The sequence below is a fragment of the Triturus cristatus genome, chromosome 7 (assembly GCF_964204655.1).
Source record: "Triturus cristatus chromosome 7, aTriCri1.1, whole genome shotgun sequence".
Lineage (NCBI taxonomy): Eukaryota > Metazoa > Chordata > Amphibia > Caudata > Salamandridae > Triturus > Triturus cristatus.
Genome location: NC_140590.1, coordinates 571,538,874 through 571,563,980, shown reverse-complemented (window position 1 = coordinate 571,563,980; position 25,107 = coordinate 571,538,874). Strand labels below are relative to the sequence as shown.

The 25,107-nt window shown below is 44.6% G+C and overlaps 1 protein-coding gene across 2 annotated transcripts in view; it reads right to left on the bottom strand.

Moving 5' to 3' along the window:
* Positions 1 to 25,107, bottom strand: part of MYCBPAP (MYCBP associated protein) — an 835,305-nt gene that overhangs the window by 720,393 nt on the left and 89,805 nt on the right. For both annotated transcript variants that reach the window (XM_085617113.1, XM_085617114.1), the window contains exon 3: positions 9,375 to 9,534. In XM_085617113.1, the coding sequence (XP_085473239.1) occupies positions 9,375 to 9,534 (160 nt within the window). The remainder of the gene's footprint in view (positions 1 to 9,374; positions 9,535 to 25,107) is intronic.

The following is a 25,107-nucleotide window of genomic DNA, read 5'->3' as shown; positions in this document are numbered from 1 at the left end:
TAAAAGAACCTTGCAATTGTTACCTATTGGTCACAGGTGTTTTACCCTGTCATGTTTCACACTGCCAGAGTTACTTCGAGGTAACAATATCACTAGGACTAGAGTTCGGACATGTTTGCAGAAGATGAATTAACCAGCTAACCAATTCCACTGTGATTGGAGCCTGTGACCAAAATGTCACACACAAACTTATCTCTGCAATAGGTGCATCTACTCACTGAGTTTTCAGGATGGTAAAAAGGCTCTTTCATTTGCAGACCAGGGTTGCTGCTTATGACCTGCAGGACACCCACAGAACTAAAGAAAGTGTGTTTTTTCCTGCAGCTTTCTTTGTCACCCTGATACTCTGCTTTGATATTTACCTTGTTTCTCTTAATTGCTCTCGCTTTATAATTTACACTTATTCTCTTGATCTACTTGTCAAGCACTTTTCACTTTGTTTTGTATTCTGTGTCTCTTTTGATTTCCCCCAAATTGTATGTTTTCTGAAATTTCTCTTTTTTCCTGGGTTTCATCCTCATGTGTATGTTTGGCATGGTACCCGAGGGTTAATGCACAGAGATACTGCCGAATAAGCAAAGGATTCTGGTCTTTGTTATATTATGCGAATTCTTATTGATTGAGTGCACGATCGCCAACGTTTTTTTGGCGCTATGGGATGAATTGTTGACAACTAAGCAGAGGAATGGACAGCTAACAATCGGAATAGGCTTGTTTGAAAAAACATGGTTTTGTTCTTTGTCAAAGTACACATAATTAGTCTTCAACCCTAGAGAGAGCGAGGGAGAGAATTCCAGATAAATGGAGCCATATAGGAAAAACTCTGGCCACCCAGTCCCACTTTCTTGAATCTAGGGACAGCCAGCAGAAACGCAGACGAAGAGCGAAGTTCCTGTATTGCAAAGAACTTTATTAATCTTTTCCTTACAACTTGAAGACCCTCTCCTACTAAAGTTTTGATAGTAACGCAGCAGATGACAAAACCTATGAAGTTAGTGAGGAGTTACTAACAGGAAGAGAAGCTGTCATTACAGGAACGTATTATGACCCTGTGTCAACTCAGGAGGCCAATATCATTGGCTCCATAAGCTGTCTTTATTGCATAAAATTACCATTTCCATCTTGTCGGCAGTAAGTTTCAGTTGGTTATTGGCCATTCACTCCTAAATGTACAGAAAAGTAGTTTGAAAGTTTTACTTGGAAGGCTGTAAAATCTTTCCGCCAAAAGAGGATCGTGGAGCTATCCGCATAATTGTATATAATTATCTTTCTTTAAGGAGTGAGAGATCTTTGGCAGATCATTGACTTCCCCAGATTGATGTTCTTATAACTAAGTCTGTTGATGGCTCATCACTGGCTCTCACAATACAAGATGAAAAGCCAAAATGCGTGAACGAGTCTGAAATAACAAACAGGGTAAAACGACTATGCTTTTCAAAGAGGATATGACTACGATGCACATACCACTTCCACTGTGAGAAACAGATCATTGAGCAGCTGAGGGGATCTCTCACCATAACAAAGGATCCTCTCGACTATCAGAAGTTTATCTAAACTCACACAGATGAGGCATGCCAACAGAAAAACTGTACAGAGACAGACTTCCCGCATTAGGTGTCCTATTGCCTCTATTGGGACAGGAGAGTATGGCAGACCATGAATCAGCTCCTCTCACTACAGTTAATAGAATGGGAACTTGAACATTCCAGGTCATACATGAACTCACTTGAGCACTCGCTGGAACATCCCACCTTGTACATTTCAAGGTAGATAGGATGCTTCTCAGGCACCACACTGGATTCCACTCACATCAGAACACACATCCTGGTTTAAACAAATCACCAGTAAACAAACTTTATTTTGCCAATACATGCCATAAAAGTTGTGCTACATTACAATAAAATTTGATAACATTTTCATTATGTAAAAATAGTATAAAACATAAAACCAACAAAGTGCCTTATTTGTAATATCATATAAGCAGAAAAAGATCTATCAATTAATTTAAAGTTTATTTTTCAAAAGTATAGTAGGATCATCAAAAATACAACACATAATGATCTTGTCTGGGTGTTGTGTTTGTTCAAACCTCTGTTCTAAAGTAATGCCAGGAGAACAAGTTTGGTTGATTCATTTGTAGGAGTATTCAAAACAAACAGAGTACTAGTGGCTAGTGTGATAAACACAACTGTAACTCCTTTACAAGTGGGATAAAGTGCAAACTCTACAAAAAAGTGCAATATACAATAATAAAGGGCCTCTGCACAGTAGCATTATTCTTCCCATTTCATACTGCTAAGAATCATGTTTGGAATCTAAAATATCTGTCTATTAAAATGAGAGCAGTTTCTGCTTAAAAAAAGTTAGTACTTTCCTTACGCGCAGCACATGGAAGCTGGTTCTATTAACTTTGCATTTAGATTGATATGGCTATCCGACTTATAATTCACATCCTTCCTAGAAATTTGGCAACAGAACAAGCGTAGAAAGATCTAGAGTCTGATCTTAGTATTCTTAAGGCTACTGAATAGTTTTGTGTGCCAATCTGAAGACAAACTGGCTTAATCCAAGTAGATCTCTGGCGAGAGTCTGTTGCAGAGGGAAAATAAAATAAGAGTGTTAGAAATGGGGTTTCTGCTTGGCTAGGATATGCACCTCAGCTAGGGGGTATCCACAACTCTAACCAGGGCAAGTAAGTTACACACCAAAGATATCCTATGCTCACCCTCTGATAGCTTGGCACAGGGCAGGCAGGTTTATCACCAAAGGCAATGTGTAAAGTGTTTGTGCGACACACTCACACCATTGACACAATGAATACACCACACAAGAAACTCTGCATAGATTAATATAAAAAGTATATAGTATAATATATCTATAACATAGACCAAAAACTATATGAATCATAAATACTGTACATACTATGCAAATCCTGAGATTGTACTCGTTCTCCCGACGATGCATGCATCAAAACAACATACAATATAACATATGGGGATGAGATGCAGCAGTTTATGGGAAAGCATGTGAATCATAGGTACTATGCAGGTAAGGTAATTTCTTAAATAGTGTTTGTTATCCTTTGCAAAGCAAGATCAAAACGGCTTGGATTGCATGAGTAATGTAAATCAAGCCGGTTTGTCAGAGGAAAACACATGAATTCCCCATGGCGATAATTTATCACTGAAGCAAGGAGCTGTGGAAGTAATGCCCGTAGTTTCAGAGACCAACACATGCATCGTCATGAAATCATAGGGTACGGCCCACCCGTGCTTCCATTAAACCTGATGCAATACTCAGCCTACACAAGGTAGGAATTGACACAGCGCATCTGAAGCCCTCTGGGGCTCCTCGAACTGCTATTGCAGACATCCAAACAATGTTTGATGGGGGCCGCCTGCGAAAACAATGTGGGATGGCTGGGTCACTCCCCCAGGGGCCGACTCATCCGCTGCACTTCTGCTGTGATCAGGGCCCTAAGGGAGGCTTCACGGGACTCCTGGGGGCGCCATTGAGCCTACAGGGAGTGCTCACCACAAGTCATCCAGCGCTGGCCTTTCCGCAGGCTGATGGGATTGGGGCAACATTCTACAGCCTCTCGCTTCATGCAGAGTAGGTAGGCTGCTCCAAATACTGCTCGCAAGTATGCCGCAATACACTGGGAGCGAATGTTAGCATTGCTGGAGGGTCGCACTGGGGGGTTTCTCTTAGGGCAGCTGCAGAAGTTACCAATGACTCCATGGTGCCTCCAATTGGCATGGGGTCCGTGGTAGTCCAACGGTGAAGCCATACACTGACGTGGGGCACTGAATAAATATTCTTCACCGTGCCGATCGTTAAGTCTCCCTCGGTAGAGACGTGATCAGCAGGTGGTAAGCGGCTAAGCTTACACATGCCAGTATCTCTGAAATACACGCCAGTGTCTTTGGGCCAGAACAGCAGGCGCAGGACAGTGAAAGTGCATCTGGTGGTCAAATAAATTTTTTTTAAATGACTCAGAGGAGATGTTGTTTTGCAAGTAGTGCACAGTCAGAGCACAAAGAAGACATTGATGTCCCTGATGCTTCCACAACAGTAGGCAAGCTTGACACGCCCTTGGAGTTCCTGGGTAGTATCCTTCCTCCCTCACTGCAGAGGCAGCAGGCCAACACATCAGAGCATACTGCAAGGCGGCAGTCCCTCCTGACAACACAGCAATCAGCTTGTAGTAGGCCAACACAGCAAAGCAGCAGCAAGGTGGCAGTCCCTCCTGGCAGCGTAACTCTTCTCAGTTGCAGTCTCCTCAGGACTCCAAACTGAACTAACTTGTGGGTGTCAGAGGTGCAATACTTATATCAAAATCTGTCTTTGTTCCAGGGGCCCTATAAAAGAAACCTTAGAAGTGCACAACACCCCCTTTCAACTCTGTCCAGACTCCAGACGCCAGTAGGGGGTAAATCAGCCCTTTGTGTGAGGACAGGGCACAGCCTATACAAATGTAAGGTGTGAACACCCCTCTCTTTCCAAGCCTAGGAAGACCATCAGTATGCAGATGAATGCAGATATAACCTTGTCACACCCAAACCTTTCAGTGTGATGGCTGTCTGGAAAGTATGCACAAAGTGTAGCTGTCACCCAGCCCTAGACTGGAATTGGAGTCAGGGTGCAAAGCACAAAGATTTTTGCACAGAAAAATGCCCACTTTCTAAAAGTGGCATTTCTAAAAGAGTAATGAAAAAGCCAACTACACCAATAAGCAGGATTTATCATCACCATTCTTAACATACCAAACAAGGCAATGTTACTCCTTTCAGGTCAGGAATTACCACTTAAACACATATAAGGGAATTCTCAATGCTAGCCTATGAGTGGAGTAGGACTCGCAGTAGTGGGAAACAAAATAGGCTGTTTGTAACTATCAGGACATGCCACACATTAAAGGTGCATGTCCTACCTTTTACTTACACAGCACCCTGCCCAAGGGCTACCTAAGGCCTACGTTAGGGGTGACCTATATTTTATAAAAGGGGAGTTTAAGGTTTGGTAAATCATTTTAGAGGCCTAGTCAATGTGGCAGAAAACTGTAAATGCAGGCCCTGCAGTGGCAGGCCTGAGACAGGTTTAAAAGGCTTAGTCAGTGGGTGGCACAAGCAGTGCTGTAGGCCCACTAATAGCATTTAATTTACAGGCCTGGTGTATGGGATACCACTGTACAAGGGACTTAAAAGTAAATTAAAAATGCCAAACAGGTGTAAACCAATCATACCATATTTAAAGGAGAGAGCCCATGCACTGTAGCACTGATCAGAAGTAGTAAAGTGCCCAGAGTCCTAAAGCCAACAAAAGAGGGTCAGAAAAATAGGAGGAAGAAGGGAAAACGTTTGGGGATAACCCTACAAAAGGGATCAGGTCCAACAATGGGCTACAGTGTCATTGTGAGTTTTACAAATTGGGCATAACAAAGATGTCATCAGTGTAGCTGCCCATTTAGCTGTGAACACATTGTAGGTATAGATTCTACCCTGAATTGAATATATAATTTCCTATGAATTGGATCAATGATAGAATCCAGATAGTAATAAAAAATAGATAGTTTTAAATTCAGCAAATTCATTTGACAGCATACCTCTATTGATGTTTTGAGCATCATTCTGCGCTGTCCATAGCCAATAAAAAATGTGTATTTGCTCTTTGTATGTAAGGGACTCCAATGTAGTGGAATCCCATACCTCTTTCAAGCCCAGAGAATATAGCAACTTCTTGAAGTTTTTAATCCAATCTATTTTGTGAAATCTGGCAGGTTTAACTACCTCTTGGCTTCAGCATAAACAGCTGGTTCAGGGATGGCTCTCAATCGCCTCCAGAACAAAACCGGTCTTATTCTTGCTTTGTCTAAAATCAATTTCCTCCCCATGTCAAGTTTTAGTGGAAATATTGGCGTGCTAGAGGGGAGGGTGGCTACATTTCTCAGGAAATTGTGAAAGCCCCAGAGTTCTGCTTCATACAGAACAGTGCCACTGACTTTGAATCATAAAGCTGCAGTGCTGGCCCGACTGGTTTGCTATACGATGTATAATGTTCTATCAGAATAGTGCCCACAATCTGTTTCAGGTTCATTTTGTCAACAACATCCACAACATATTAGTTAACTCCTAAATGATCTAAGGAATCTACTCTTTCCAGGTCTACTCCACGCAGGGTCATCCTTCCACTGTATGATTTATGTTGGTTAATAGTTATGCACTTAGTCTTAGCTATATTTACATCCAGGCCACGCAAGGAATAGAATTATTCAAAGTGATTCAATATTGATGGAGTTTGGGACACGAATAAGGTATCAACAAAAAGTAGGGTGGGCATTTTAGCCTTGGCCAAAGATGGAGCATCAGCAGGATGCAGTGAAAGGAAGTGTAGTATGGCATTCAGATACAAAGAGAACAAAGTAGGGGCAAGCAGGCAACCCTGTTGGATGCCTTTTTTAACAGAGATTTGGTTTGCAAGCTGTCCCTGCTCGCCCAATCGTACTCTGGTGAAGTTGCCCTCATGGAGATGAGTTGATAAAATGTTTGAGGGCATCCCCATACCAAGTTATACTTGCCACAACTTCTGTTGGAGTACCCGGTCGAAGGCAAACTTCAAAACGATGAAGGCCACCTATAAATGACCTCTGCCGGTTAATGTAAACTTCTAATATAGAAGCATAAATTGGAATACCTAGTCTATAGTGCTAGTTTTCTCTATAAATCCAGCACGTAGCAGGGTTAATATTTCTTTGTAATCAATCCCCCCCTTAATTTTTTTCCAGTACCACCCAACAAAAAACCTGAATAGAATTGATTAGATTTATTGGTCTATGATTTATAGATGATTTTCTGTCTCCCTTCTTATAGATAGGTACTACCTCAGCTCCTTTTGAGGAGTCGGGGATGGGCGTACCCCTTGCAGTTGCATTAGTCAACGCTAGGATGTATTTAGATCAATTTTCTTTGTCATGGATAAAGATGTCTCTAGGTATTTCGTCAGGCCTTGGGGCCTTCCCATGAACAATGGCATATAGGGCAGTTTTTATATCAATTAAATCTAATGCCAGATCATCCTGTCTCAGGGCTTCAAACATATGCTGGGCATCATGTTCGGGAACTTGTTTCATCAGTATATAAAAACGTAAAGTGATTAAACCAATCAAAAAACGATATATAATTGGTAGGTTGTGATGTGACTGCTTTGCCCCCCCACCCGCCACCAAAGGCCAACATTTGCACCAATATTTGTCAGAATGTGATTGTTTAAGATCATGCCATCTGTTTTCATCCCAGTCCCTTTTTGCTTTGTGTTGGGCTTGTTAATATGCCTTTCTTAAAACACTTTTTTGTCCTAGATCCTTTGGCATAATAGCCAGCGTTAGCTGCCTTCTGATGATCTTACACTCCTTATTAAACCATGTATTAATATTACAAAAATTCCTTTTGGTTTGTGCAGTAGGAGCTAAAAAATACAGAGTTTTGCGGTCAAAGAAGTGTGAATGAGTGCATGTTGCTTCCTGTGTGTTGGCATCTTTAGTCAGAATTGCATCTTAGTTGTATATTGCATCTAACTAATAAGTCAAGACTTATGGAAGACAGTGTATCATGCTGCACTGCTAGTTGGTGCTATTTGAGTTGACGCTTGGTATTGGTTAGCTGTACCCCTTTTGTTATTCGACATAGTAGGAATTCAGAGGGCAGCTCTTCCCAGAGTGACCAAAAGACACACAATTGATGGACGGAATGCAGAACAAATCAAAACATTCACCCAAAGTCAAGACATCTGGGTTAAATCCATCATTCTTTTGCTCACCATGCCACCCCAGTTTAGACCTGGCCATATGCAAATCAGTCTTGACCCTGTGCCTCATGGGAACAGTCCAGCCTGAACTGCCAAGCCAGGTCCTCCCTGGACTGGAAACAAGCATCCTAGGACCGGTTTCGGGGTTTCACCCCTCTTCAGCCAGGATAGCTTGATTCCAGTGGCACAGTAAGCCCAGGACCCACGTCTGGGCATACCTGGCGCACTTAGGGCGAGAAAGCAAAAGACACACAATTGATGGACGGAATGCAGAACAAATCAAAACATTCAGGACCTGGACTGGCAGTTTGGGCTGGACTGTTCCCATAGGGCACAGAGTCAAGACTGATTTGCATATGGCTGGGTCCAAACTGGAATGGCGAGCAAAAAAACGATGGATTTAGGCCCAGATCTGTGTACTGGGGTGAATGTATGACATTGTTCTGCATTCTGTCCATCAATAGTTCTTTTTGCATTTGTCTTCCCAGAGTGACAGCATGGAAAGTCATTCAGGGTTATGATCGCTTTCAATTATTTCCTTAACTATCATGTCCTCCACTTTATACCATAATCTGAGACCAATCAGAACATAATTGATGCGACTCTCGCAATTAGATTTATTGTATGTAAATGTCCCCTTGCTGTCTGACTTTGTTCTACCATTCGCTGCCCTGAGCCCATATTCGAATGCAAGAACCTTCATGTTTAGAACCGCTTGGGTCCACTTTTTGACAGGGGTTAGGTCAAATTGGGAAATGGCCCATTTCTCGTCTTCTCTATTTAAGTTAAAGCGGTCCCTATCCAGGGGTTCAAATATAGTATTGAAATTCCTCGCTAAAATAATGTACGTATGATATTTCTTCTACTGCAAATGATTCTCAAGTATTTGTAGTGTTTCTGACAATTAGTCTCCCTTGCCCGAGAGGCATTTGCTCTAACATAATATCCCACTACCAGTTGTTTGCCATCATCTTTCAACCTCAGGGGTCTCTTGCGACCAATGGTGCTGTTATGTTAAGGGATGCTATACTAGTCTATCCCATACATAGTCTGGTATTTTTGTACTTTGATTACTTGTAAATCAGTCCTCTCCGATGCTCACACGCCCAATTTTATGACCATTGGTGCCTCATCATTTTTATACCTACAAATTAATTTCCTGATGTCTGTACTTTACTCTTTTTTGACAATCCAGGCTTCAATCTAGTTTCTACTGCACCAATATAGAATTCGAATTGCTACATTTTTGCCAATATTCACTAGGTAAAGCACAATTACCTAATTGTTATCCATTTGCACTGTAATCCTTTGTAATATTTGAACATTACACTCTACCTACCCACCCTACCTACCCATCTTCTGTCTTCCTCCAACAAGCGCTGTACTGTAAATAACATTCGAGTTGCTATGTATCCAGACAACACATGGTTGGCTTCTGCCTGGTGTGTTCACACCCACTTCATGAACAGCTCTCTAAAACCCTACTGGGACAAATCTGTGCTATATAAGATAACAAAAAATAAATAAAACAATTGCAACCCGAGGGAGGACGGGATAAAGAATTGTCTTACCTGCATAATCCAAACCTTTTGGAGCTGCGTCTGAGGGGGCAGCACGTGCCACCACCAGATTTGTCTTCTTCACTTTCTCCTCTGGTCGATGTTTCCTGACCAGGACTCTGCTGGTTACTGGGGGCCTCTGCTCATCTGGGGGAGGCCTTGGGACACGGAGCTGGGAAGAGACAAAAACAAAGTACTTACAGCCTTCCACATGGCAGTGGACACGCATGGTAGGATTTCCATATATGTGGGTATTGAATCAGCTTAAGCGGCCTTTTAAACACAGGTATTTCAGAGGAATGCGTGTAAGCAGTGTCCAGCTTTACCCACGGTTGTCATTTGGGAGATGCCAGCGGTAGTAGTTACTTCCCATGCCCCCTGGCTTGTCCTTTGCGACCTCTGGCATGGTCTTTGCGACCCCACGAGTCTAACATTTCAAGGACAGCATCAAAGACAGAAGACTACCACAACTGTTTTTCAATGTAGTTTTATATAGTGCAAACTCGACCTGAAGGTATTGCTGCCAATGCTTTACATGAGCACCACTTACATTACACAAGGGCACATTCATTTTTTGTAGGCACGAGGGGGGTGGAGGGCATTAATTATGTGATTTGCCCGGAATCACAGGATGTTTAGCTGACACAGAGACCCGCGCCTGGTTCACCAGCTCCAAAGTTGGCAGCTCTGACTGTTACGCCACATCGTCTCTCCACTCTTTAACATAGGTATTTATTTTTTGTAGTTCTGACTCCCTTATCGCGGCCTTAAACCCACAGTAGCCGATAAGGAGATATTACAAGCCTATAATTGAGACGTGGAATGTAACGTTTATTTTATTTAATACAATTGTATATAGTGGGAACATTACCCAAAGGTGTCAGAGCGCTTTACAATAGAACGAAGTAAGTTACATAAGGTATTCGTGATGAAATTTAAATATTAGCAAGTTACATATACAACCACGATTATAAAAAATAAGAGGTGGCATAATTAGGGTGATACATGTACAGAAAACATAATTACAAAATTGAGCTCATGTGAATGCCATGTGGCCATGAGGGTCATGACCTGGGCTGAATTATTCTTGGAAGTGTCTTTGTAAGAGAAGAGTTTTAAGATCGGTTTAGGATTGGAGGTAACAAGCTAAAAATTCTCGTTGCATTAGCTGAGAAGGATTGCCCCATAAACCTTTCCCTTTTGAATGTAGGAGGTTCGAGCAGTAAGTTTTCAGTATTGCGTGAAGATCTGGAGCCGCCTGATATTTTACGTTTGGCTTTATGGGTGATGCAGGGAGTCTTGTAAATTGACCTAGCTTCAATGGAAAGACAGTGAAGAGAAAACATTATGGGTGTAATATGATCATTTCTTTTGGCCCCAAAGACGAAACGGGCCGCTGAGTGGAGGGTGGATTTTAGAGGGGAAAGGTGGGTTTTGGGGAGACCAACTAGGAGAGAGTTGCAGTAGGCCAATCTGGAGAGAACCAGTGACTGGATCAAAGTTTTTGGGTCTTGCTCAGGAATGAAACGCCGAACCCCCCAGAGAAGGCACAGTTGGTTGCGTGTGTTGTTGGCGATGGTGTTGATATGGGAATGTAGGTTGAGTCTTTTGTCTAAGATGGCATTTAGGGATTTGGAACAGTCCACAATGGTAGGATTGTCCACCCTTGACTGAACAGGAGGCAGAGAGATTGAGGTAAGAGAAGAAGGAATTATGTTTTGGAGGGATTCAGGATTAGTTGATGAGTTGATATCCAATCTTGGACGGAGTTGAGGGTGGTGTTGAGGATTGAAATGTCGTGTGCGGAGGACACCTTATAGGTAGATTTGGGTGTCATCAGCGTAAAGGGGTGATAGCAGATCCCGGATTTTATTAGAGATTTCTCAGTGGTTCCATGTAAAGATTGAACAGGGTGGGCGCAAGGATCAAGCCTTGAGGGATGCCTTGTTCCACAGCCTTTGATGTAGAGAGACAGTTTACTATTTTGATCATCTGAGATCTGCCCGGTATAATTCAAACCATTTGAGCACTGTGCCTTCAAAACCCATTCTTTGAATTAATGTGTTCAGAAGAGTGTTGTGATTAACAGTGTAAAAGGCTGCGGATAGGTCCAGAAGGATCAGGAGACATAGCTTGCCTGAGTCAACAACTCACAGGGCATTATCGATAACTTGTAGTAGGGCTGTTTCAGTACAGCAGGCTTTAGTGAAGTCACATTGAAATTTGTCAAGAAAGTTGTTGTCCTTGATGTGTTGGGAGAGTTGCTCCACTACACATCTTTCAGTAATTTTAGCAAGAAAAGGGAGGTTGGAGATTGAGCGGAAATTGTTGAGGTCATTCACATCAGCAGAGGGTTTCTTTAGAAGTGGGGTAACCTGCCCTGTTTTGAGAGCAACAGGAAGGAAGCTTTGGTTGAGAAAGATGTTAACTAGACTGGTCCAGCAGGGGGGCTTGTAGGTGTAGAAGTCCAAGACAATGTCGCTAGGGATGGGATCGATAGAGTGGTTTGAAGGTTTTGCTTTCTGAATGCTTTTGAGGAAGGCATCTTGTCAAATGTCCAGTATTTGTAAAGCGCGAACAATTACCAGAGGGTGTTAAAGCGCTGGGGGCCGTTGGGAAGATTAAGGGAGCTATTGCCCAGAGTCACATGGAGCTGGGCTGATCTGCCGCAGGGGATCAAACAGTGAGCCCCCGGGTTCCGCAGTCAGCCCCCCTGGCCACTGCGCCACACCTCTTCCCTTCAATGATGACGTCAAAGCTCTGCCACAAGACTTTGGATTTGCGGTCCTCAAGGGAGGTAGGATGAGGGACGCAAATTTATTTTTTCATCAAGGAATAGTGCGAATTCTGCTGCTTTCTTGGTAGGGTCGTCAAATTTGATGGCCAAGGAAGAGTTGATGGTAGTTTTGTTAAAGTCAAATAGCTTTATAGATCTGTTCTTGGCTCTGAAGTGATTTGCATTTTTACAAAAGATGCATTTGTGATAGCGCGATCCTGCATAACGGAGATTAGAGAGAATAATGGTGGAAGGGGATTGTCTCCATTGCTTCTCCAGGTGTCCCAAGATCTTTCTTACTTCATGGAGGGATTTTTTAAACCATGGTGTAGAAGGAGTGGGCCTTTTCTTTTTGTTTAGTAGTGGGGCAACATTATCAATCACGACTGAAAGGCTGGTGAGACATTGGGTGGTCAAGTCATTGACGTCTGTGTTGGGGTCTAAGACTGGAAGTGCCCTCATTGCTGTGTTGCAGAGAGTGTCAAGGTCAATGTTTCTGGTGTTGCGGAACCAAGTAGTAGTCCTTTTAGCTTGGCCAAGGGTTACAGAATGGACAGGTGCAGTGAGAAAGGAATAAGGAAGTGATCCAACCAGTCTACGGGTATAGGATCAACAGCAGTTAGCATATCTTAAATAATAATATGGTCAAGCGTGCAGCCCTTGGAATGTGTTGGTTTTGTGCTATGTGTGATAAATGATATGAAACCTGAAAAGGGAGCTGTGCTGTACTAGAATTTCCAGTGAAAGGCATTCAAAGGTGCGGAAAGAGCTGCTGGGAAAATCTTTTTACCGCTAGTCTTGTTTCTTACAGCATAACAGCTCTTACTGGCTGCTAGGTGGCTGGAGAGGTATGACGGGGGAGGTATGAAGAGCGGCCCTTCTTCTCTGTACCGGCAATAAGATTTGCACACAGAAGAAATCCCGCTAGGTCCTTGCCAAGCATGAGCCATCTGCGTGCTTACTGAAGCACAAATGACTCCAAAATGAAAAGTGCAGCAGGTGAATGGAAAATAATGGGTGGAGTCTCTTTTCTGCGTTTGCCGTACCATGCTACTGATGAGACTTGTGCGCAGGCCTCTGGTGCGACTAAATAAAAATAGGGCACAATTACAATGGGCTCGGTCAGACCTACATCAATTATTTACTCTTTTATTGCCACCACCCCAGAATTGTATTTTTCTCAGTGCCTGCTTTCTGCATTTCTTTCGGGATGAGAGGATGGCAAGTAGGCTGCACTTGAAAGCAGTTTTAACATGGGGCAAGTGTTTCAGCGCCTTTGCCCTCAGAGTTTTTGGGGGGGATGTTCTCTCTCTTCAGTGGTCTGTCCTTCATGTGTGATGTTCTGATCCAAAGGTCACTGAGAAAGCGAATGATCCAGACAGCGAGAAAGCAATGGGGCTCAGATGTTGATCTTATTTTCATGGACCATGAGGAGACCCTCATGACTGCCACCTGGGTAGGTGATTGCTGCAGCTGTGTGTTATCATGAATTCCCCAATGACACATTGTGGCACACCACCCTAGTTTTTTTTTTTTGTAAACACATTTTATTGATTATTTCTGTTGCGTCATAACATTGCAATACAGCAGTTCAATTTGCATCTTTTGACATGAACTTTTTCATATTACTTTCAATTTGTTATATGTGTAATCAATCTGAATGTTCAAGTAAGGTTAAAACTATAACATTAACTAATTCCCTCCCTCCCCTCGAGTCATCATATCAATAGATCCCGTGTGGGGTGCTGGGTCCATGTAGGTCGTGATCCATCAATTTGTACTACTTATAGGGTAGTTTGGTGCAATCTTGGTGAGTTACAGTTTAGTGTCTCATTGGCTTGGTACCTTTAGGTAGGTTGTCATTTCTTAACATGTGTGTCAGGGGTATTCCTTTTACGTGGCTTCTCTTTCATCTTCTGGGGTTTTTAGTTCCAGATGTGCTAGGTCGTGTACCAGTGTCTCCCAGGATCTAGCTATCTCTAAATGTCGCAGCCCTCTTTTGGCTTGTGGCACTAACTTCATGAAAATAGATCTGCTTTAGAAAATATGTTATTTTAGTAATACTGCACTTATTACAGTTTTTGTACTTCAGTATTGTCACTTTCTGTGAAGTCTTTAGGGTCAATTGTAATATGACATCGCCTGTGATGTTATGAGTGGTAACATGTCACATGCCATCACTTGCAGTGATGATGATGCGGGTCAAAGGGCACACAATGTCACTTTCACTTCCACTTGCATTTTCGTGAATTGATTTCCATGTGGCTTTATCTAGTCTAAGAACGTACAGTTTGGAAAATGCACAAATCAATCGCACTTAAACAGCCCTTGTCATTGTGTCATCGATACAGTTATTGTTTGTAAAGAAAAATCAACCTAAAGCATGGGATGCCGCCCGAGGTAAACCAAAAAAATTATCATTAATGGGATACAGTTCAGAACAGTTACAAATTCCTTGAGGATGTAGAAGGCAAGTAAGGGTGTGTATGTCCTTGGAACAACGCACCCCAACTTTGAAAACAAGAGATCAACGAGATTCAAAAGCACATTTACAACAATACTATTGTTTGACCAACATGCATCCCTCTAGCACCCATTAACGTTTTAATTGTTAGAGAAGTAACTGGTACTCACAACAGTAACTCATGTACTGTTATGTTAATGTCTTGTTTAGCACTTGAGCGTGTAATAACTTGCCTTCGGACAGGGATGGAGGAGGCATATATCACCTTAAGATCAATGAACTTGAGAACAAGTGGATCTTCCCACACCTGTGTTTTACCCCACCTAGGATCCTTCAGGTCAGGTCCTATAAATCTGCCCATATCTGATGGTATTTTGTGGCTTGGACAGTGCTGAGAGGATAGAGGAGGAGTCGTACCACTAAAGAGTCTGAGTGCCCAAGAATTAGTACATTTTACGTCCATTGTCTATAAACCCTATGCATTAGTGCTCGGTTTACATCGTAGAGGTGGAAGTACATAACACAATCTAAGAAAACATACTTTAGAATGGTTTCACCAAACTGAATGTCAGCCATGATAGCAACATCCATATCCCTGTGTTTACAGAAAGCACACAACGAGCCTCAGGTGGCTTACTTCTCAGATGACATTGATGGGAATATGCCTTTAAAAAACTACTTTGGTCATCACATTGTCATAAAAAATACTAACTGTAGGAGAGAAACCTTGAATAACCTCATTCACCATATTGGAAGACACAGTCCAATCGGTGTGGCTTTGATCATTTTTATCTCCAGAACATGTAACAATCAGCTTCTTAGGTTGCTGGTAAGGTTTTCTTCTAGCGTGGGGAGAGCTCTTCCCACACTCACGCTAAGGAGAGTCCTCCCTGCATCTGAAGAAGGATTTAGACGAAATACCTTGAGACAAATTTCCTGTCTTCGATAAAATTCAAACCTACACCTCATCCTTTATAAAAGTAGTCAAGAGTTCATCAGACAAGAGAGTCTGCAATTCACCAACTTACTGCCACTGGCAATAAGTAGTTCACAGGCCATTTTTGTAGCACAACAGCACACAGAAAGGCCCCTGCTAATATTCAAATCTCCCCCGAAAGGCGCAAAGTCAAGATGGCAGCCATATATGACACTTTCCTCGACTGCTCTGCCAGCCTGCTGCAACAATCAGCATCCACAGCCGGTCCTGTGCCAGAAGACGTTACTACAGGAGAAAGGACCCTTTGAGATAGAGAGAGATGGTGTGCGGCCCGCCAAACGGCTGCCTCGCCCTCTGAGCGATTTCGGACTCTAGCCCCTGGACTGTACAGACTAAAATGATGCCAGTGAACTGAAGTATCTCGTCCCACCCACGGCGGGTCAGGAGCGGCCTTCCTAAACATCGCCTCCAACACCTGGAGTACCTAGAAGCCAGAAACCCCCATGACAGCACAGTACACGCTTGACGGCAGTCTCAAGACCAACATAGTCCCCCCACTAGCAATACCTGAGCTCTGGATCGGGAACAACCCACCCGAATCTAGTGAGAGCACCCACGCCACACAACACTGCAGACTGGCTGCACAGTGGTGGAGTTGTGCCCCTTGTTGATGCAGCCCTGGAGTTTATGAAGCACGTGCTTTCGCAAGACTTCCAGGACGTCAAGTATGAGCTAGCGGAGGACATTAACAGGGTATCTACACTTGAGGACAATAAAATGGCTCAAGGTTAGGAGATCGAGGCCTTAAGACAAAACGTACTGTGCCTACTGGAGCAACAAGCCACCCTATAGGCCCACGTTGAGGACCTTGAGAACCATTCCAGCAGGAACAACATATGCATACACGGAGCACAACAGGGAGCCAGAGGATGCAGACATAACAAGCAATGTGCAAGTTCTCTTCCGTCAGGTTTTTGACCCAGCAACGGAGACCAACAAACAGTTGGACAAGGTCTACAGAGTGGGGTGCCCAGCGAAGGGGGGCTCGCCAGATATCCACACAAACGTCCATGACTTCCAACTCTAGGAGAACATTTTGGGCAAAGCATGAGGGGCCCACCCTGTGCCGTTCTACTGCCACAAAACTGCACTGTACCAAGACCTCTTGGTCCTGAATCTCCAAAGGTGCAGAGCCTTCTGCCCTGTCACAGAGTTTTTTAGGAACAAATGAGTCTCATACAGCTGGGGACACCGTTTCACCTCATCTTCCACTGGGGCGATGCCCTACACCAACTGAAATCATTAATGGCGGCCTGCCGGCTCCTGAACATCCTGGATGATGCTGGGGGCTACCCCACCACGAGCCAACAAGCCATGTGAGGGGCACCCACACCAAGGGCTTCCACCTGCATCGCAAAGTAATTTCCCTAGAGAGATACGTGATACTCGACAGTCTGGTGGGCGACTCAGACCGTCCGAATGTCAGCAAAATGTGGGCTTCAGCTAGACACTGGCTATTGGATCCCTCTTGCAATGCAGATGCCCACTGCCTGAGTTGCCTCCGGTGGGTGGCATGTGAGCCAGAGAATTTATCCCCAGACACCAAATGAGGATTGCCACGACCCTCGTCCAGGAGCCAGTCATGTTTTTGTAAGGGGTTCACAAAGGGATTTTGCTCAGTCTACTATAGAGAGCTACACATATGCTCAGGTCCTTCTCCACTTGAATGCACCACAGCTCACAATCACTCCAAGCACCGACCATAAGTCACAAGCCTACACCCGAAAGCCGAGACTCACGAGCACCCACTCTTACACCTGCACATGCTGCGACCTGAAGATTCTATCCCTCAATGATCGAGAGCTCAATATCTCCGTCAAGCAGAAAGTTGTACTGTCCTACCTAGAACACAATGGGAGTGGCATCTGCCTCCTCCAGGAGACACATCTAATGTCCGAACACTTCTCCAGGAACCCACCAAAACAGGGAGTGGGGAGTTGGTCATCTTTTTCTTCTGATCCTTCAGAGGTACAATTGGAGACGAACAAACACAAGCCAGCTGGTACACAGAGGAACCTCGAAGCCCCAAACAAAACTGTAAGCAGCTAGAGAGGAAATGGAGACCCAGCCAAAAAACCATCTGATAAAACCACCTACAAGTCTGCACTCAGACGCTACCAATAGCAACTAAGAGACACCAAAAAAAGTGAGTGCTAGCTGACCACATTGAAGGAAGCTCCAACAGCTGCAAGGAGATCTTCACCACACCCTCAGCCTCTGCAAGCATCACACCCTCCCAAAAACTGTGCAACAACCAGATTTCTTAGACAGCAAAATGACAAATATCTACAACAACTTTGCGCACCTACCTGACCCTATCAAACTCATCGCCAACCTACACATCACTAACCAAGAGGACCACCTGACAGAACGGACAGCCCTCACTAGAGCGACACAGCAACAATCACACAAACCACCCACTAAGTGGCTCCAACGGATACCTGCCGCCACCATTTCTACAACCTGGGAGCCCCTCTAATCAGCACCACAGGACCCACACCATCAAGACCTCCATCACATCCGCCATATTCCTGGACGATTGGAACATGCAGAGAAGTCAATGCCCTTCTCAACAAACTATCAGCAGATCCAAATCAACTGAGCAACTTCTGACCCATCTCCCTGCTCCTCTATCCAGCCAAAGTGATCGAGAAGGCCATCAACAAGCAACTCTCAACCCACCTTGGAACTCACTACCGGCTGCACTACACCCAATCATGATTTAGAAAGAACCACAGCACTCAGTGTGGCCACCAACGACATCCAGACCATCCTAGACCGAGAAGAAGCAGCAGCCTTCATCCTGCTTGACATCTCCGCTGCCTTTGACACTGTCTCCCACAACACTCTCATCAGAAGACACCATGAGATTGGCATCTAAGAATGCGCACTCAACTGGATCTGCTCCTTTCTCAAGGGAAGAACCTACAGATAAGACTGCCACCCATCACGTCACAGAACAAGAATATGATCTGCAGAATCCCTCAGCCCCACCTGTTCAACGTCTACATGACACCGCTTGTCAATATCATTTGTTCCTAAAACATCACCATTGTCTCCTACTCGCTGCGGCAGCCTAACAACTATGGCAAGGTCCATTACGTCTGGTGATGACTGCGCAGCGTCCGTGATGCCGGCCGCACACAGAACTACAGTTCCCATGAGACCATGACGCGCGCGTCACGCCGAAGGGAAACGCCATAAAGGCGGAAACGGTGCGAGGCAAAGCGTAGGAAATTCTTCTTCCCCGGAGGTGGTTTTTGGCGTCCTGTGTGTCCAGCGAGGTCCGGTAAGGGTGCATTGCACCGACACTCCCTCAACCTTTGTTTCCTGCGGGTCCCGTCCTCCGTTGGTGTGCGTCACTGCGCTCATGCGGAGGAAGGTGGTTAGCCTGCTTCAGTATCCTGGTAATTTGCCTGCCCTGGTAGGCTACCTGCCAAAATTGCACGACGGTAACTCGGCCCACATCACGTTGTGTACCTGGTGTTCTGACCTCGCCGGTCATTGGATTTAGTCCTTATCCTTGGAACAGCGGTGACTGGGCTTACGTCATGCTGTTAACTTTTGAACCTGGTGTTTTCACCCCTACATCCTTGTTTGTTCTTCATCGTGTTTTGGAGGTCATGGTGATTTGAACCATGCTATGGATTGAGACTTTAATGACAATGTTATATGTTTTAATATGATAAAATCATGGAGTGAAGATTTATGTTTTGTTGTTCTTGCTCTATTTTCAACAGGGGTAACAAGGAGTGGTATAGGACTACGCTCTATCCCTGTGAGGCATAGTGGAGTCTAGAAAGGGTAGGTTGCTATTAGAATCTATTTCATGTGTATTTTGGGGGTAGTGCGATCCTTAAGCATTGTTCTATGAATGGTGTGATTTCTGCTCTATGAATGTTTTCTCCTATATTTCCCCCAATCCAGCCAAAACGAAGAAATGGGAATTCTTCCACCGAAATCATTATTTTTGTAGAAGTACCTCAGTCCACGGGTGTCATTCTTTTATGTTACAGGTATAAGAGATTGCGCTTATAAGCCATTGTTCTTAAAGTCTATATCTAGTGAGGGGTGAACATACAGTGCTTATAATTGTTGTTATCGTTTCAGGTCTTTCTCCCTGCTGTTCCCATCCTTTCCTTCCCTCGCTTGAGGCTCCCACTGACCTGTGCGATTACGGCTATTAAGGCTTGGGGATATCAAGAGGTGGACCCTTCTGAGCAACAAACTGATCCTGAGGACAGACCAACATGACACCCAACTCATCTTTTCACTGACGGACAAGATAACAAGAACCAACTTTACCGACTAAACACCAGAAGGACCATTATGCAAGCACTCATCCCCTGCAAGCTTGACTACGGCAACACACACTACACCAGAATATACAAGTAACTCCTTCACTGACTCCAAACCATCCAAAATGCTGCCACAAGACTCACTCTCAACTTCCTCAGCAGCACCCACATCACACCTCACCTCATGGAGCTTTAATGGTTCCCCATTCACAAGCTCTGCCAATTTAAACTTCTTAAACACACACATAAAGTCTTACACAACACTGGACCAGCATACCTGCAAAGCCACACACACTTTCACCAGCCTGCCAGACAGCAGGTGTGCCTCACACTCACACATCACCCACAATCATAAAAGCAGAGCAGGAGGGCGCTTCTTCTCCTACATCACACCCAAAACAGGAACTGACCTCCCTCAACACATCAGAGCCTCCTCACTTCTTGAGTTCTGCAAGAAACTGAAGACCTTGCTCTTCGAATAGCTCCTTTGCAACTACATGCCTGCACAACTGCTCAAGCACCTGGATACCCTCATGGGTGATTAGTGCACCATATAAATTCATCATAACATAACAAAGTTGCAGAAATACAGGAAAGGCTACTTGTATACTTGGCTACTTGTATACCACATGTGGCTCTCCGTCATGATTGCCTCTATGTACGCCCCAAACGACAATCAGGAGGGATTCCTGAAACAAGCTTATTGGAGACCCGAGAGTCCCCAGACCAGGCTGTCCTTATTGGAGGTGACCTCAATTTAGTGCTGAACAATGAGCTAGATAGATCTGGTAAGCATTGTGGTTAGGCAGGGGCCCTCACCAAGGGAGGCCCAAAGTGGCTACAGAAGCCGGGCAGCGACACCTATGGAGGATGGCCCACCCACACACTAGTGGTTTAGGGACCACAATTATTATTCCCCTGCCCATGAAGCTATCCAACCAAAATTCCCTTTCCCTCACACTCTGGGTGGATGCCCCACAGCGACGGTCATGCCCAAGGAGACTATGAGATAGCATGCTATAAAGGCCAAATATGATAATTAACCTCATATCACTGACGTCTTAGTATCCAACGATACCTCTGACATATCTACAGCCATCCTGATGGGAGACACTGAATGCTGTGGTGATTGGGTAGTTTATTGCCACTTCTGCAGCAGAAAATAAACAGTTCAAGGACAAGAGGAAGGAACTGGAGAGGCCATCCACAAACAGACAGGTCCCCATGGATCTGGTAGAAGCTGTAGATCACATGGTCCCAGCTGTGCAGCCTAGACAGGGATAGGGTGGAATAAGCACTGCTCTGCCTCCAGCACACTCTTCTAGATAAGAGGGGACCAATGCGGCAGACTAGTCGCCCGTAAACTTTGAGCCAAGCGCCAGGCAGATAGAATTTAGGTCATTTGCACTTCAGGTGGCGAAGAAACAACTGTTGATGCCAACTTAGCATCAACCTTCAGGGACTTTTACACGTCCCTGTATGGTGCATGGGACATACAGGTAGCAGACTCATACAAGTACCTTCAGGGCTCCCGCACCCCCGACTAACCCCACAGCAGGCCTACTTCCTAGATAAACCAAATTGAATCAAAGCTGTGATCTCTGCTATCTCATGCTTGAAACTGCTTAAATCCCCTGGCCTCAATGGGTTTTCCACCCTCTTCTACAAAACCTTTTTGTCAGGCACTTGCACCAATCCTCACCAGACTCTTATTCCTTTGCAGCCACAGGGACTCTCCCCTCTTCTATGCTAGATGCCTCAATTTCAGTAAACCTCAAGGACAACCGCTGTTGCAGCTCCCCCCCCCCCACCCTTCTCGCTCAGAGATGTAGACTCCAAACTCTGCACTACAATCCTGGCAGCGAGATTTATGCTGCGACTGGTGAACCCTGAACCAGTCTGGGGTTATCTCCCGTCACCAATACAGCGACAACACTAAGAAAATGTTACACCTCATAAGCAAAGCCAAGCGTTCACAGTGGGAGGTGATGCTGTTGGTTAATGATACTAAAAAGGAGTTTGATAGAATGCATTAGTTTTACCTGGAGGCCACTCAGGACCACTGAGGTTTTTGGCCCAAGTTTTGCAAGTGGATACTTTGCAGCTATACTGATCCTAGGGCTAGAGGTCGGGTTAAATGACAACTATCAGCTCCCTTCTCTATACTTAGATAGATGCTCCAGAGATGTCCTTTGCCCCCCTTTCTGTTAGCCCTATATATGGAGCAAATGACACAAAGAATCAGGGATGACCCACGGATTGACGGGGTGAGATTCGGGAGAGACGATCATCATAAACTTTTATGCAGATGATGTCCTGGTGGCGCTGGACATCACCCTACACTCCTTGCCAGCCTTCTTGGAAGAGTTAGAGTGGTTCAGAAGAGTGCTGGGCTTTAGCATCAATCTTCATCAGTAACAGGCACATAACCTTTCGGTCCCGATCCCCTGCATACATAGCTGGCCTTCACTTATCCACTAGCATGGGCTGATTCCTCAATATGGTACCTTGGAGTACAGATCTCCCTTACAACACAAGACACGGCAATTCTTAACTACCGCACCCTACTCCATCAGGTCAGACCAGATCTTGCCCTGTGGAAACACTATCGCCTCTCCTGGTTAAGAAGATTAGCAGCACTAAAAATTACAACACTCTCCAAAGCCCTATTCCTGGTTCAAGCCCTTTCACTGACCCTTCCGGCAGCCATGCTTATAAATCCCTACAGACAGAACTTAATCGACGGGCATGAGCCCTCGTATGCTTTGCAAATAGATCCACTGCTCCACTGTAGAAGGTGACCTGGGAATCCCGAGTCTCAAGCGCTATTAAAATTCGGAACAGATCCGCTTCCTAGTGAAGCAGTAAGGAAACCAAAAGCACGTGCTTTATGGATCATGCAACAGCGAGAGCACCTTTGGAATATTCCTTGGCTACACCCGAAGCATAGGGTGTGGGGTCTGTACACCAAGTCCTTGCCATTCACCTAAGCTACCCTCACAGTTTGGAACAGGGTGGCCACTCCAAAGAGGCTAATCACCTTCCTCTCACCACTAACACCCTTACTAGTAAACCAGGATTTTCCCCTGAGACTCCACCCCACAGCTTTTTCGCCGTGCCAACACTTCAGATGCAGATGTGTTGGCACTTCTTCGATATCGACGGACCCATCCTCTTTGAGCAATTAAAGCCTACTATGGACTTCCTGAAGCTGAACGCCTCCATTACCTACAGCTCAGACACTGGGTCACTCGCCCCGATGTGTGATGGGGAGCACAAAGTGCTCTCGCTCCTTTAGAAAAATGGCTTCTTGTCAAAGAAGGGGGTACACATATTATTACTGAATTATACACTGTCTTGATACAGCCCTGTATCAAGGAGAAGACACCGGGTTAGAGGCAATGGGAACAGGACCTGGGGCGGCCCCTAAAATTTAAAGAATGGAAGCTATATACTACAGAGCTCACCACACAGCAAGTGTAGAAACCGCCACTAAAATAGTCACCTACAGGTACCGTACCCTAGTCAGACTACACAGGGGCAACCCAACCCACAGCGAGGACTGTTGCAGAGCTTGTGCAGCGCTGGGGAACACTTACACCTCCAGCGACTGACATTATTGGGACAAAGTCCTGACAGCCACTTACTTTGATATGAAACTCTAGCACTTTCCTGCCTATATTCTTTTGGGGCTCCCCAAATCTCTAACCATATTCCCTGAAATCCAAACGAGGTTGGCATATCGTTTGGCACTTGGTGCGGCGCTCAAGACGATACTTTGCTACTGATCACAAAGCCTGGCTAAATAGACTATAGAGCATCTTGGGCATGGAAAAGATGACCCATAGGACCACCCACAACCCGGAGGCTTAACGAGATCTGTCGGCCCCAAAAGGGGGTGGGGGGTCTTTGGGAAAGTGGATTGTTGGAATAATGTTTTGATTGCAAGTAGTGTAAGTACTGGTGCATTTCAAATGATTGTCACCGCCGGGTGAGCCCACTGGGATGCAGCCTTTAACCGCAGCATATTATTGATTGTACCGTCTTGTTTTTTTAAACACAATAAAACAGATTTGAACCATAAATGCCTGAAAACTAGGAGGCCAAGAAGCCTCAATTTGTAAGGAAAATGTTTTTCTGCAGTATCCAGTACTACATGAAATAAAAAGGGAAAGGGTGCAGGATAAATAAAATTGTATTAATGGGGGGCTTGAAGTTATTTCACATTTGCTTCAAAAAACAAACAGCAAAAACAAAATTACTTGCTCTTGTGTTATTTCCTGACTAAAGCTTTTCATGCTATCTGGATGATAGCCAAATTATTTGCAGAGAAGAGTGAATGATGGTATGTTAAACTCACATAAGGGGCTCAAATGCAGAGAATGTGGGAAGAAATACATGATCTTACAACTCTTCTCCTGCGAAGGTGATTCCTCTATCTCTGAGATCAGCTTGCAAGGATAGCCCGTCAATTTCTCCAGAACAGTATCTGGTTGCACCAAAAGTAGTCACCAAGATTAGTTTGCATGGAAAATGCTTACAGAATTTGAAGATCTGCTAAGGAGAGCCAGGTGAGTACAGAAATGTATATGTAATGGGCTTGGTAAAACATAAAAGCTGTGTTGTCTCAGGAAATGAGAACACCTCTCTTTTCCACTAAGGAAATAAGTGAGAAAACTGCCTTAAAAGCTAAATTATTAACCTATTAGACGGAATGGTGTAGGGATATTCTAGGTGACCAGGACTCCGCATTCTGAGAAATCGGATGGTATAGACAACTCTGATTTGGGAAGGACAAATGGTGCTCTCTCTAAAAGTAGTCATCTGTAGACTATCATTTTAGACCTTTTGGAGACAATGCGTGATTTCTAAAAAGGGTCAGAAATCAAGACCTGGAGAAACCACGTATTAGGGCACTCCTCTTTCCAGATATCGCAGGCCTCGTCGCATTTTATAACTTTGACAAACTACAGCACATAAACATGGCTCTCCCCCATTTACTCACACACCCTAGACACCCTTATTCCAACAGGCTACCTTAGTATGCAGGCAAAAGACACAAAAAAGAGGAAGGCATCCCTGTCATCAACAAATTCTTGCGCCCTCCACTCTGGCCATGCATATTCAACTCCAGGACATTAGGCATATGCAGCTACTCACCTGCTATCACCCAGCCCTTCCCTTGCCACCTCATCTGCAGACCTCCTCAG